Source organism: Melopsittacus undulatus, chromosome 5 (assembly GCF_012275295.1).
Source record: "Melopsittacus undulatus isolate bMelUnd1 chromosome 5, bMelUnd1.mat.Z, whole genome shotgun sequence".
In the NCBI taxonomy this organism is placed as follows: Eukaryota; Metazoa; Chordata; class Aves; order Psittaciformes; family Psittaculidae; genus Melopsittacus; species Melopsittacus undulatus.
The window spans coordinates 69,277,581-69,292,070 of record NC_047531.1 but is presented as its reverse complement, the minus strand read 5'-3'; the positions used below and the strand labels follow the sequence as shown (position 1 = coordinate 69,292,070).

General features: G+C 39.7%; 1 protein-coding gene across 1 annotated transcript in view; it reads left to right on the top strand.

The window, feature by feature from the left end:
• LIN7A (lin-7 homolog A, crumbs cell polarity complex component) overlaps positions 1-3,489 on the top strand; it is a 47,780-nt gene extending 44,291 nt beyond the window's left edge. The window contains exon 6 of the mRNA XM_034063007.1: positions 1,307-3,489. Within this exon, the coding sequence (XP_033918898.1) occupies positions 1,307-1,349 (43 nt within the window). The 3' untranslated portion in view covers positions 1,350-3,489. The remainder of the gene's footprint in view (positions 1-1,306) is intronic.
• Positions 3,490-14,490: the final 11,001 nt, after the last annotated feature.

Here is a 14,490-nt window from a genome sequence, read left to right as displayed (position 1 = left end):
TTGGTCTTCCCTACAGCCCGCTGACAGTACCCTGCCTGGGCCAGCAGTTATCTGGGGCTCAGGGGTCTGTCACAGCAGGGCCTGGCCACAGGGCCAATCCCAGCCCCAGCCAGGAATAGGGCAGCCGGTTGGGTGGGGGGGCACTGGGTGTCAGGCATCTCCCTAGGCACAGTGATAAAATGTAGGCCTGGCTCAGGGGAACCCATGGCAGGGCAGGGCTGGAGACCAGCCCTGCTGTGGTCCCTGAGGCAGGGGCTGACAGCCCTGGGGGGCAGAAATGGGGTGTTGAGCTGTGGGCAGGGTGGGAGATCCCCAAGGGTGATAGTCAGGGGACTGGAGGTTCCCTCAAGGCCCTGTCAGGTATTTAAAGCGGCAAGGATGAGGAGAGCTCATTCTTCAGTACATTTCCACATGATCTGTCCAAGTAAAAATGCATTTTGAAAATAGGTGAAAGGCCCTAAGAAATTGTGGAGCCAGTTTCCAACTAGTAAACCCAAGACTTATAACCACTGTACAGCTCTGCCTTGTCTGCAGGCAAGATTGTGTAAGAAGCCTGTAGTTACCGGGAACATTTTCTGAATTAGAAACCAGGACATTTATGACAAGGAAGAATATGTTACTAGAGTTGGACACAGTTCAACTGGTCTGTTACCACTCTGCAGCAGATCATCGAGATTTGCTGCTAGTACATGAAGAAAAGTCTTCCTAGTCCCTTCCCTGCTACAGGAAACCCAAACTTCACTCTGTGGTTAACCCGCAGGGAACCTGCAAGTCCTTATTGCTTGGCTCCAGTTTGGTAGGAAGTATTTCATTCACTCTTGGCTGACACTCAATATGACAATAGCTTCCAAGAGGCTTGCAAGTTTCCCAGTGTAGTCAGAACACATGGTATGTGAGGTAAAGAGATTCTCTATATATTCAGTTTTTCTGAAATCAGTGGGAGTTTGTGACATGAGTACATTTAAAGATAGGCTCCATATGCACAAATGAAATCAAGTGGGAAGCATGTTCCAATGACTTACATCACAGTCCTCAGGCAGGAGGTATAAACAGTAGTATTTCATGATGTAAGTTTTGGGTTTCCATGTAAAATAAGGCCATTGCAGGAGACAAAAATACAGCACAGACTCACAAAGTTTTTCATTTTTTTGGTTACCTAAAGCTTTTAATTAGCAAGTGAAGATATTTTTACTTATTTACAATTTTTATTTAAACTGGGATGGAAGAAAGGCAGGCAGGTACAGCCAGCAACTTAATTCCTTAATTCTTTCAGCTTGCTCTGAGAAATTTGTTTCTTTAATTCTAGGCTATTCTCAAGGAAAAAAAAGCCTCGATCAACAGTTCAGTAATCAAGCAACCAGAGCTGTACTTCAGTATTCCAGCAAAAGGAAACAACTACAGGAACATGAAACAGAATTCACCTGGAGAATGTGCAGTACAAGAATAATATAGTTAAGACAGCCATAGGAAGGGTACCTTCATGATAAGGTTTTTCAGCACACAGCAGTCACAGATACATACTATTTCTGTGACTCTATTCCTAATGAAAACAGCATGATAGGTAAACCCTGTGAAACAGAAAAGTCCAGGGCTTCCAAATAATTGTGTTTGACCTAATCTTGCACTCCTTACTCTCAGAAATTGGCCAGTTGGCTTTGTCTACTCACTGAAAGTTTCATTTTAAGGAGATCAAGATTGGCTGCTTTTGGGGACAGAATCTTACTCTACAGTTATCTCCAGAAATGAACAACTACATTAGTTCAAAATTTTGCCACAGACATCAAACTCATACATCACACTTCATAGCCTCTTTGTACTATATATTGTAGAGCAGTTTTAACCTAACTTCCTGTTTATAATTTTCAATTTTCCCTCTGGAAATAGCAATTTACTATATTTATAAAAGTATTCCATTTGTAGAAGCAATTGGCTTTTTACTCTCAGTGTTTCCATATATTTTATTATGCATCAACAGAGTGACAAAGTTTTAGGTCAACTTTAATTTTATTAGTAGTAAAGTTAGGGAATCCTAGAATGTATTTTTAAACGTAGGTATTGCTTGTATCTATTATAGGAACTATTCAGAAATCTATAACTGGATATATTATATATTTATTCCATAAAATGTATATTGTCTGAATGTACCTGTTAGAGAAGTAGGGTCTTTGCTTAGCATGCATTGCAAATGTAGTAAGCTAATGTTAGCAAAAGACCAAGCTTTGTATGGCAGATATTACTGTGGTAGCATAATCTCAGCTTTTCTGTATTCTTTAATTTATTTTTCAGTCTAATGTTAATATATTTTAAAGAGGAAGAAATGTAACTTGTTGCTTTTAAGACTTGCACATTATCATTTACATCAATTTGAAGTTAGAGTTCTGACTTCTTTTTTTTTTAACAGATGGAATTGGAATGTGCAAACAAAATATATGACTAAGTTCTTAAGTTTACATGTCTGCTTTTCCAAAGAAAATAGACAAAGCTAGAAGGCTGTAATTGTCATCTACTTTCAAGAACATAAGAAAAATGGAACCCCTGAATTACAGGAAAATAATAATTTTCAGCATGCCTTCTAAGCCTCATTAGAAAAGACTGGGGGAGAAAAGGAGCTTGGGGGAGAAAAGGAGCTTCAGGGAGAAAAGTATCTTAGGGGAGAACTTTACAGTCCTTGCATGTTGGAAACTCCAGCTGATGTCAGTGGAAGTTTAGTAATGGGAGGAATGTAGAAATGGTCTGAACCCATGTTCTGATTGTGAACTTGGAGCAAATCAGAAACAATTAATATTTGTTTCTGACTAAAATGATCTGTTCTCAAATGGAGCAAGACAAAGCAAACCGGGGAAAATTGGCAGTATCGTAGCATATGTTGGAAACTAAATGCAGGCTGGCCAACAGTTTTGACAGTGTTTGATTAGTGTAAGTAGCCATTGAAGGGAAATAACTGTATTTTTAAAACCAAACAGCATGAATTCATCCAGAGAATCCTCATTTTATACAGAGAAGTAACTCTATCCAGTGATCTGTTGGTGACAGTATCAATTAAGATAGTTGGGTTTGAGAACTACCAAAATTAAAGATAAAATATATTGTATTGTGCTCTGCACGGTGTCTTTTTATACTTAATAAAATTGTATGTACCTATTTTAAAACTGTATTCTCAAACAGACACTGCTATTAATATTGACAGTATATAAATTGTAATTATGACTGCATACAACTGTTCTGTATTTTATCAGTATGATTTAGATTACACTGAAAGCTGCATTTTCAGACACCAACTATTCAGATTTAGTCAGCCCACTGTACTGCATTTTTCCAAACCATTTCTCCGCCTCCTCCCCTCCTCTTCCTCAAAAAATTTAGATTTGATGGAGTGGAATGTGCTGATTAATAAATTTCAATAATAGAATATCATTCATATAGAGAAGCATATCAAATCCATTTTCATATCTTATGATTCAATAAATTATTTATACATACTAAAATTAACATTCTAGTCTTTGCCAACATTTAAAAAATAAGGTCAAAGAAAAAGATAAATGAAATACAACTGTCAACTTCAGATGGAAGCAGGAAGAAATAACTTTTTAAGGGTCACTTTTCATGCCCCTTACTGATCAATAAAACATATAGCCACTTAATCACAGAATAATCTATGTCCCTAAAACTATCATCTGCATTTAGTTGTATACTCCTTTCCTTTGTGATTTAAATTTCTTTGGCCCTGATGCAGTAAGGCACTTCCACACGTGTGTTGATGAATTAGGACCCAAAAGAAGTGCAGAGAGGAAAACACCTTCACAGGCCTGCAGGTACTTGCGCATCGCATTTTAACTAATTGGTCTCCTGGAATTTTCTGTTTCACCACACTGAACTGATATTCCTTCAGTCAGCTTAGTGAGTTTGTTGCTTGCATTTACCCTTAGGACTCCCTCATGTTTCTCTGCACTGGCAGCAAACCCAGGTGGGACATCTAAGAAGACTTTTCTGTCTCTATTACAAGAACCAAAGGGATGCCATGTGATTTTTACAAGCTCGTGCATTGTGTTCACTTATGCCAAAGATCCAGTGGTAAGATCTAATAATAGAGTTTCAGGGCTGGTGGCATTTATGCACTGAAGTTATGGCTGTGCTGTGCTACTCATAGATTTTCAGTTTGTGGCATTTGATCCGACTAGCACTTTATAAGGGATTGAAGAATTTTATAGCCCTTGGTAAAGTGAGAAGCAGCAAATCATACATGAAAGGTCAATGAATGCACATGAGTGCAAGAAATGACATAAAAATCTACCTGCAGTTCCCTAGTGAATAGTACTGCAGACCTGTTAGTCTTGTAAATCGTAGCTTTGGTATCTGTTTTTAACCCAAGCTTCCAGTCTGACTTTCCAACATTTTGGAACTCTTGCAGAAGACATGATATTATATACCTCCTTTGCAGGAGAAGTGTTTATTCATCTGCTAACTTTAGGAATTTCAATATTCTAAATAAATTTAAGATCTCATGAGAAAAGAAGATTCTTAGAATTAATGAGAAAAAAAAAAAGCTAAAGAAGAAGGGGGGTGGTTTTGCCTGTGTTTGAAATCATACAGGAGTTAAAGCATAATTTCAGAATTAAAAATAGTTTCTATGCTCATATAAGATGTACTTTATTGCAGGATGAGACACTGTTTCAGAAAGTAGCAATTCTTTCTGAATCTTTCTGACAATTGGATAATAAAACTAACCAAACAATCTCCTAATGCAGAACTGTGTTTGGAAGAGCTAAGGAGATTCTTCCACATATAAGCAGAAGATTATCAGTTGGTTAAGCATTAGTGAGACCATTTCCATAACCAATATTCAGTAAAACAAGTTTCAGACGCAGAGTATACTGTAGGTCAATTTGTAAGAATGTGCTTCCTGCTTCAATACATATCTGGTAAGACAGAGCTCATTGTGCTTAGCTGTGAGAAGGTCAGGATGAACTGTGGATGTTTTCAAACAGCCTTGCAAGCAGACCCAAGCTCACCCTGATTATCCATGAAGTGAATGCAGTGTGAACTATCAGAAAGCTTCAGATATATGTTAGATGGATTCATTGCCTTTACCTTCAGCTGTGTGAAACCAAGCTACAGAGTCTATACTGAATGTTTCCACAGTCAGCAGAGGGTTAGAGGTATCCCTCGAATACCATTCATTCCACCCATCTCTGACATATATCTTGAAACAGGATAAGGCATCTCGTAAAAGGTTTATTGGCAGAGCCACTGACTAAACAGACTAAACTACTAGCTTGAAGTAAGAAATGTCTTTTGGAATTTTTTGCTGCTTCACTCATATGCAGCTTCCTAATAAATAAATAAATATCCAGCCCCTAGTGTTCGAGTTCTCTGGTCTAAAAGCTCTACGCACATAGATCATGACTAACAGGCCTTACACGTGATGTGGAGTGTAAGAAAGTTCCTGTTGCTAACAGATACCTGTTCTGAACCATCCTAAAAAATTTTAAGAGCTCAGCACAGGTATTGTTGGCAAAATGCTTTGATTGTGGTATAGACAGGGGTGGACTACAAAAAGCTTCAGTCTGTGAATGCGAACAGCAGAGCTCTATACTACCACCCATAACACTGGCCTAGCATGTGTGCATGTTACAATACCTGCAGTCAAAAAGATGAACAGTTGCTTCTGATTTTTGTTACAGAGATGCACAAAAATTAAAGCTAACATAGGAATCTGTGATACCAAGAGTCATAGCAAAAATTGGCCAAGTTCTGAAATCTAGAAGCCTGCAGCTATCTAGCATTAAGTAAGAAGGTTACAGAAGCAATGACTATAAAAAGGAAGAGCAAAAATCCAGGAGCAAAAAAAAATCTCACAGGGTTCAATCTTCAGTCTGCTTTTAATTTACTTTCTTACAGTTAGTTTCACTCTTAACTCATCTGACCAAAAGGAAATGGCATGATTCAGCAATTGCACTTACTTTTAGCAAAACCATAAAGAGCTGATGGGGTAGATGAATACCTCTTCACTCACTCCCTCCTTCCTTCCTCTCTCTAAAGCTTTGGTGAAGCTGAGTTCTGTATGCAAAAGTTGATACCCAAACACATCCCAGTGCTATGTAGAGTTTCTTGATTAGTCATACTACAGTTCCTCCCCATCAGCAGTTCTCAGTATGTTTCTTCAAAGTAGGCATGTTTTGTAGACCTACAAATTTATGTTTATTTCAAGGAAAACTCAGTGTTAAGCCCGAAGTTGTAAATCTTGCCCAACCTTTTCATTTTGACATCCCAAACCAGACCAACTATTGCACTTACAATAATCCAGCTGGGAGCCTGGGTTTAGTTTGTAAACCAGTGCAATAAAAAACTGTCTCTGAGGATTCACTTCTCGAACACCTCTGTTGGAAGAAATTTTAAAGATAAACACAAAGTATAACTTCTGAAATACAGAGAGTAGCCAGTGCAGTGCTACAGAAAGGGGAAAGCACTTAGGATTTTTCACACATGCGTGAAAACTTCACCAGGAATAGAGAACATTATTTTTCTTTAAACAGTTTACTTTTCTTGTTGGCAGGACAAGCCACTTCTGTAGTAGCAGGTTTTTGTTTGAGTAAGGCAGGATGCCTGGCTAAGATGAGAAACAGTATGGGAAGAATCCTGGGTATCTTAAGGTAACCATGAGCAATTTGATAGGTGAGGGTGGGTTCAACTCAGATGAGAGTTACTCAGAGGTACTTCTCCCACTGATCTTTCTCCTGTCCCAGGTCTACTTGCATCTAATCCCCCCTACTTTTTTGCCACTCAAATTGACTAGAACCCAAGTATCACCACAAATCTATTCCAACCCTCCCCACTTCAGTATTCCCATCCTCTTCTTTCATGAAGAGTTTTCTCTTAGCTGAACAGTGACACTAACCACACACAATCTCCTCTGCCGGCTATGACATTTAGGCATTGCCAGGTCTACCTCCTGGAGTGCTTTGCTACTTCGCTTGCACTCCCTTACCCATCAGCTGCACCCCCATGGCCAGCATAGCCCTCTTGCTTCCCACACACAAAGTAATTTAACTATCCATGAGGAATACAGGGGAAGAAAAAACACTGAGGAGGAAGAAAGATGTTAGATAAATCTTGAAAATACAGAAATTGTCAGTATGCAATGAGAATGTTCCCTTATCTGAGTCAGTCCCTTTTCAGCAGGTGATGATTTTCATGTTGATTTAGTTCCCTGCTGACAAAGCACTATGTGCAATGACACTGTGGAGCCGTACACACTCCTCTGGGTGAAACAGCAGCTCCTTGCCTGGAACCTGACACCTAGACCTGCTTGAATGCATTATACAGTGAATTCACACACATGCAATAGATCCGAGTTCCTGCACACACATTGAACATGTGAGTTGTACAGGTGAAAAAGATTCAGCATGTCTGTCATTCAGACCAGTATCTGGGATTTTGGAGATGGAAATGTGGAACCAACCCTTGGCAATATCCTAACACTCTGTTTCATTTTTTTCGTATTCTGTTTCATTTGTTTCAAAATTATTTCAAAGTTTTCACTCATAAGCAATGAAAAACCAAGAACCTTTTAAGGACCAAAAGAGCAGAGGACTATTAATCTTTTCATCCTTCAGGTACAGAACTTCAGCCAGCACCATCTTTAAGCCCCATTTTTGTGCATGTTGTGCTCATCTTGTATATGGTTTTGGCAGAAAGAAGTTAAAATATTTACTATTGGGTCTTAGTACCCCTAAAGGAAAACATAAACTTGCCTGCTACAGGAAGGGGGCTTAAGCATCAATTAACGCAGACTAAATTGTAGGTGCTGCGAGGTCTTTTGTACAAGATCAATAAAACATATAGCCACTTAATCACAGAATAATCTATGTCCCTAAACCTATCATCTGCATTTAGTTGTATACTCTTTTCCTTTGTGATTTAAATTTCTTTGGCACTGAATTAAAAAACTCCACTATTTTGTGTTGCACCAAATACACAGTTTCAATTATTTGTTCCAAACCATGTTAGAAGTTTCCTCAGTGTATATAGGAAGCTTACAGCTCCGTTATATGAATGCATCTGGCTGTTCTTACCTATACTTGACTGTGGCACTATAGAGCTCTAGCTTGAATAAATACGCTAAGGGAGACGCCTAGTGCAAAACGATGTTCATAGCATCGTTAGCTGCTCATTACAGTGCCATTGCTGCCTAGTTCTTTTTCTGCTAGAGTTCAAAAGCAGACACACGCAGATGTGTGCAACACCCATTCATCGTATTTCCACACATTTTATAGTTAAAAAAGGGCTTCATTTAGCATTTAGCATGCAATAATATCACACAACTGAATACTCCATGTGCTAAGAATGGCAAATAGCAATAGGGTAACAGCAACAAATGCAATATTCTTACCTGGGTCAGAATTGCATGGTTAATCTAAATATTGCTGAGTACAATTAGTGGGCTGCACAAAGTGTCTGAATATACTACACCTGCTGTTATTGCTGTTGCTGCAGATTATATATGTGCTAATGAAAAAAGTACACGAAGCACCATTAGGTAAGTGAATCACCCACACTGAAGTAAATGAAACATGAAGCACGTATCTTCATGCCATGCTGAAGGGAGCCATGTGAACCAGGTGCAGTAACAATCTGATGCAAGTCATGAATCTCATACTGCAGCAGCTGCTCTGCTTTCAGGGATGACCTTGGCAAAGCCAGTCATCAAATCATGTTTCCCTTGTAGGGTGACTTTCTCTAAGATGCTAACTGTCTGTACCACTGCCTGGCAATACCTTCCTTTGTGGCACCCAAACACAGTCCCAGAGCATTAGATCCAGTTATATCTACAGACTAGCTGCAGAGACATTTTTTTCTCCCCTTCTAGACACCCTGTTGTATCTTCCTCTTTTTCCCCAAACTCTAACCAAGGCTTTGATATTTAGCTTAATTATGAAGGTATTTGAAAGTTTTCCCTTTTTTTCAGTAGGGAAAACAAACTAGAAGCTGCAGTTTGTACACCACAGCTTATTTTCTTAGGCAGCTTCCTCTCCGAAAGACCTGAGAGAAGGCAATGCAAGTACAGAAAGCCAAAGAAAACTGGCACCAGTGTTTGAAAGAGAAAAGGACATCACTAGATGAAGACAGCCAGGATGGTAAAACAGTCCTGCCTTTGACGAGCACCAGTGGTAGAGTCCAGGCACTGACAACCTTCACATTTTTTTCCATGAGGTGTGAGATGCAAAGCCAGCACATGGGAGGGAGGCAAGAGCCAGATTTCCTGTTCAGGCTTCATGTTTTGAGTGTGCGATTTAACAGCAGCCCAAATTCTCCAGTTCTGTTAGAAAGCCGCTTGTCGTGGTTTAAATCCACCCACTCAGCTGGTTCACTCACTTCCCCCGCCTCGCTCCCCCAACTCCCGGAGGGTTGGGGAGGAGAATCCAAAGAATGTAGCCCCGACGGGTTGAGATAAGAACAGTTTAATAATTAAGATATAACACAAATCACAGCTGTTACCACCAATAATAATGATACAGCCAATAACAAGTGAAGAGAATACAACACCTCACCAGCCACTGACCCATAACTCACCCCACCCTACCTGACCGAGCACGACCGATACCTCCTTCAACCCCCAGAGCTCCAGCCCTTCTGGGTAACTCTCGGTTACATCCTGGGCATGACGTGCTGTGGTATGGAATACCTCGTTGCCTAGCCTGGGTCAGGTGTCCTGTCTCTCCTTCCTCCCGGCCTCCCCTCCTCCCTGTCAGAGCATGAGGAGTCATTGGCCAGAGTAAACATCTGAGCAGTAACTCAAAACATACTTGCTATCAGCACCGTTCCCAGCCCGAAAGTCAAAACACAGCACTGCACCAGCTACCAAGAAGGAGAAAAATGACTGCTACTGCTGAACACAGGACACTGCTTATTCTGGTAAGGGCTAAAATCCCATACAAAAAGGAGTAACACAAGACCTGTGCTCATCCTGGAATTGGCCTGTGTGATTATGCAACTGTTTGCCAAATTTAAAGACAAAGACTTACAGGCTAAGTGATGCCAAAACTGTTTTTTGACAAAATGCATGTCAATTGTTTCAAAGCTGCAAATAATCTCCTGACATAGATGATAGAATGTTTTGGGTTGGAAGGGACTTGAAAGATTACCTAGTTCCAACCCCCCTTGCCATGGGCAGGGATACCTCCTGCAAGACCAGGTTGCTCAAAGCCCTGTCTGACCTGACCTTGAACACTGTCAGGAATGGGGCAGCCACAGCTTCTTTGGGCAACCTGTGCCAGTGCCTCAACACCCTCACAGTGAAGAACTTCTTCCTATTATCTAACCTAAATCTCCCCTCTGTCAGTTTAAAGCCATTCCCCTTGTCCTGTCACTCCATGCCCTTGTAAAAAGTCCCTCTCCAGATTTCTTGTAGTCCCCTTTAGGTACTGGAAGACAGTTGCACATCTGTAAACAAGTCTTCCACTGAGGCTGGTGTGGCTGAAACTGGTTTCTTCTCTGCATCCCTAGCTATGTATCTAGGATGACTAGCTTAAATCTGAATGGAGCAAGGATATGAGAAATAAGTCATCGGCTCTAATGGAAGTGCAAGTGATTTTCACTAGACACTGAAAAGCTTCCAACTAAATTCTTGGCTGAACTAATGATGAACCTTTGGCACCTACCTGCATGACAATTAGTACACCTCCAAAGCATGATATAGAAGCACTCATCTTGCCTTCAGTAAATTATTCAGCTTAGGTACTCAGGAGTAATACTTACCTGACTTACTAAGGAGACAAGTGCCATTTTTAAGCTTTGCAAGCCAAGAGTCAAAGAATGACAATCTTCAGAGATGGATTAAAAAATGGGAGGAAAAAAAGAATAGAGCCAAATGTCAAATCAGATGAGGATCTGACAGATTTTTTTGACTGTAAAAGTAACTGATGAAGTGGTTGAAGTGACTCAGGAGTCAATCAGAACACCTGACATTGTTTTCAGAGGCCAGTGTCAATGAAGGTGTGTTTAATTCCAGCTAACATCTCCCTGAAAGAGATTTCTGGTCTAAGCCAAGCATGAACTTCTGTGGCTAATGGAGGGAACAATTTTCTCTAAGGGATGTTTCACCTCATCTGTGTAATAGGGACTGACACAGTATAATACTTTCCTTTTTTTTTCCAGTGAAGACAGTGGAAAACTTTCTTAATCATCCTCCCCCATCCCTCCTCCCTCTGCATTGGCAGTCTTTATTCCCACTCAGCTTTAACAAATTTCTGCTTTACCCATTAAAGCAGCACAAAACCTTTCTCTCACCTTCCCCATTGAAAGGACTGTGGTTTCTTGGTTTGTCTGAAGAAACACCCTATTCCCAGCTTGTCACTGGAGAAAAAACATCTCTTCCATCTCAGAATATTGTTAATGGGAAATGCTTCAGTCTTCTGACAATGGATAAATAGTAAGAATTAAAAATAAAACATATCTCACAGGTTATTCTGCAACCTGCATTCCTTGTATAGAAGCTGTTTGGGAACATCTAATCATGTTTGCTGCCTTGCCATGAATCTTTTTCTATTCTGCTATATAAAGTCTTCAGATGGGAGTACTAGAGTAGTCTGTATAGTCTGAGGGCACACTGAGATTTGCTCAATAGTATGGTGATGTTTTCTGATTGTTCATTACCTCTCTCTCTATCACACCTAATACCATCTATTATAACTCTCAGATCTCTTTCCTGACTGGAAACTGGGAAGACATCCCACAATTTTATATGTGAAGTTAGCAGTGTTTTCCCCCACGTGCATCATTTTCCATTTACCGAAACTGACTTGTATCTGCCATTTTAACAGCCAGTCACTGAGTCCCATGAGGTCCTGCTGCAATTCTTACAGACAGTCCACTACCCTGATTTAGTGACATCAATAAGCTTTTTCTCTTTGCCAATCACGTCTTTTTCCTGCTCACTTGCAAGTATGTTACATAGTAAAGATCCCTGCACTAGTACTGCACTAGTGACTCCACTGTGAAAAAACTACCCTTTTACTTCAACCTCTTTTCTAACTTTTCCTAACTTCTTTATTCAAGCGAAAGGAATTACAAGATTCCTATATAATTTTTATTACATTTTTAAAGTGTGGGGGTAAACTATATATTCAATTATCTTAAATTTCTAAAGAGCTATTTCTAACTGTAGCGGAATTTGAGGGTTTATATGTAAAGTTGCTTGGGGCTTTATTTTACCTCTTCCTTTCTCCAGACCAGTTTCACATCCCCAGTCAGATCTGAGAGCTTCTGGTAGAGGGGTTCAAAATTATCTACACAAGACTAAGTTTCTTCTGGACATTGACTCATGGAAAGAAATAAGGAAAGAAAGATTTGTTAAGAAAAAAAAAGAAAGGCTAACCATGTAGTAAACAAAATAGCTCCCTGTATTTTACATGCATTTTGCTTTGTGCAATGGGCATTTCCCTCTGGTTTTTATTTACAAAACAACACTAACAAAACCGCAACAAGCACAGCTTAGTCTTACTAACAGACTGAAAGAGACATATGGCTGAAAGAGTTAAGACACTTGAGTAAAACAAATGTTTATGTTGCCAAATAAAAAAGATTTCATTTATTTCAACCACTTTCCTGGTGCCTTCTAACAATTGCTTTAAGAAGAACTAATAGGAATGACAAAAATAACTACAACCACTATATCTACCACAGAACACCATAACACATGGTAGCAACCTGCTGTTGTGCTCAATGGCTTCTCAGCCCAGCAAGCACACTCTTTCCCTTTGCTCTCACCTGCCAGTTTAGGACCCTCCTCAGGGCATGCCACACTCCTGGAGGAGTTGTCCTGTTGCCTCTGCTGAGCTCCTGAAGCAGCTCTGCTTCTTCAGATGCACTGCTTGCTGCACACATACACTTCATTACTGCACATATATGTTTGCTGCCTTATACACCTACAATGTCAGTACAGTATTTAATCCTCTATTCTATCCTGCATACTTGCACTGTGTGGAAACACTTCCTGTTTTCTCACATTGCTGTAGCCTAGTGTATATCTTTAAGCTTAAGAATTTGTAGTGCTTCAAAGAAAATCAAAAACAAGTGAGCAGGATCTGTTTCTAGAGAACTATTTGTTCAAGAAATGGCAATTCAATGATATGTTTTACAACTAGATCCCCCAGTCCTCTAAAAAGACAGATCCAAACTGTCTGAAACCCATTCCCTGAGTTTTTGAAGCACCACCTGCCTCTTGCTGAAAGAAGACTCCATAAACCAGCTTCATACTAAAAATGTTCACCATATCAAGGCAGCATAAATTAATTTTAATAAAATTCATAGCAGATGGCATGTAACATCATAAATCATTCTGCAGAAAGTTTACCAGTATCAGACTAGATACAATAGCAAATTACGACAGAAACCCTTCACATACAGATTTCAGGATACTATAAAAAAGGGTGACAAAATTACACTTATGCAATCAGCATATGACTAACTGTGCTTTTTTTAGCACTTTTCAAATGCTAGTATTTATTAGGTACTGATTATCTCTAAAGGTACAATTACAGAACAAAACTGCATTGCAGTCTATGTTACTGAAAAACAGAATAAATGATTGCCATCTCTAGCCCAAGATACACAATCCCACACCTGGGTTTATAACGCTGCCTGCTCTTGGCTTCACCAAGAGTCCATACCGTCTTAAGCTGACCTTGCACAGAAATATCCTACTTCACTTAGATCTTATGCAAACTTTCTAAGATATTCAAGTGCATATAAGTAGAGGTAAGATCCAAAGACTAGATCCCAAAGGCATCACAGGAGCCGGGAAAATCCTTCCTTTTAACCATTTAAGATCAAAATATAAGATTTTTTTTTCAGGATAATACTTTAGATGTCAATAACCCTGAGGGTACCGATATTTACCAGTGCCTCAGTTTCCAGACTTTTCTGAAAGCCTGCTCTTCCTGACAGTGCCCTTTCTCATCTCACCTGGTTTTCTCCTCCCTGCTGACCCTAAATCCGAACCACAGAATCTCCCATATCACTCCCACAAAAGAGGCAAGTGGCCACTATAATTGTGTGTTCATACCCACTTAATGTGATGCTTTATCAGAAAATCCAAAGGGGATGAGAACAGGCAGTTGATGGAAGCTTGAGTGTCAAAGTCAGGTTGGGGATGAGGATTTCAGGACAGATAACTGCAGCTTTATCAATGCCATAAATCAAATGATAAATATGAATTCTCAAATTGATACATTACAATATAACAGGCTGCAGCAAGCCAAGTGGCCGGGACAGTTTAGATCATCTCCAAGAGTAAGGGTTTACACTCCATACCCTTAAATTTGCCACTTTTTAAAAGAGCTCTGTGATTTTCTGTAGTTCCTTGAAAAGCATCCCTTATTAAATGATTTCCTCTGCGCAGTTTTGAAACACAATCTAAGCAGCCAGGCTTGGGTTTGTTCATTTGTTTGGGGATTTTTTTGTTTGTTTTAAATACTCCTACCATTTCTGGGG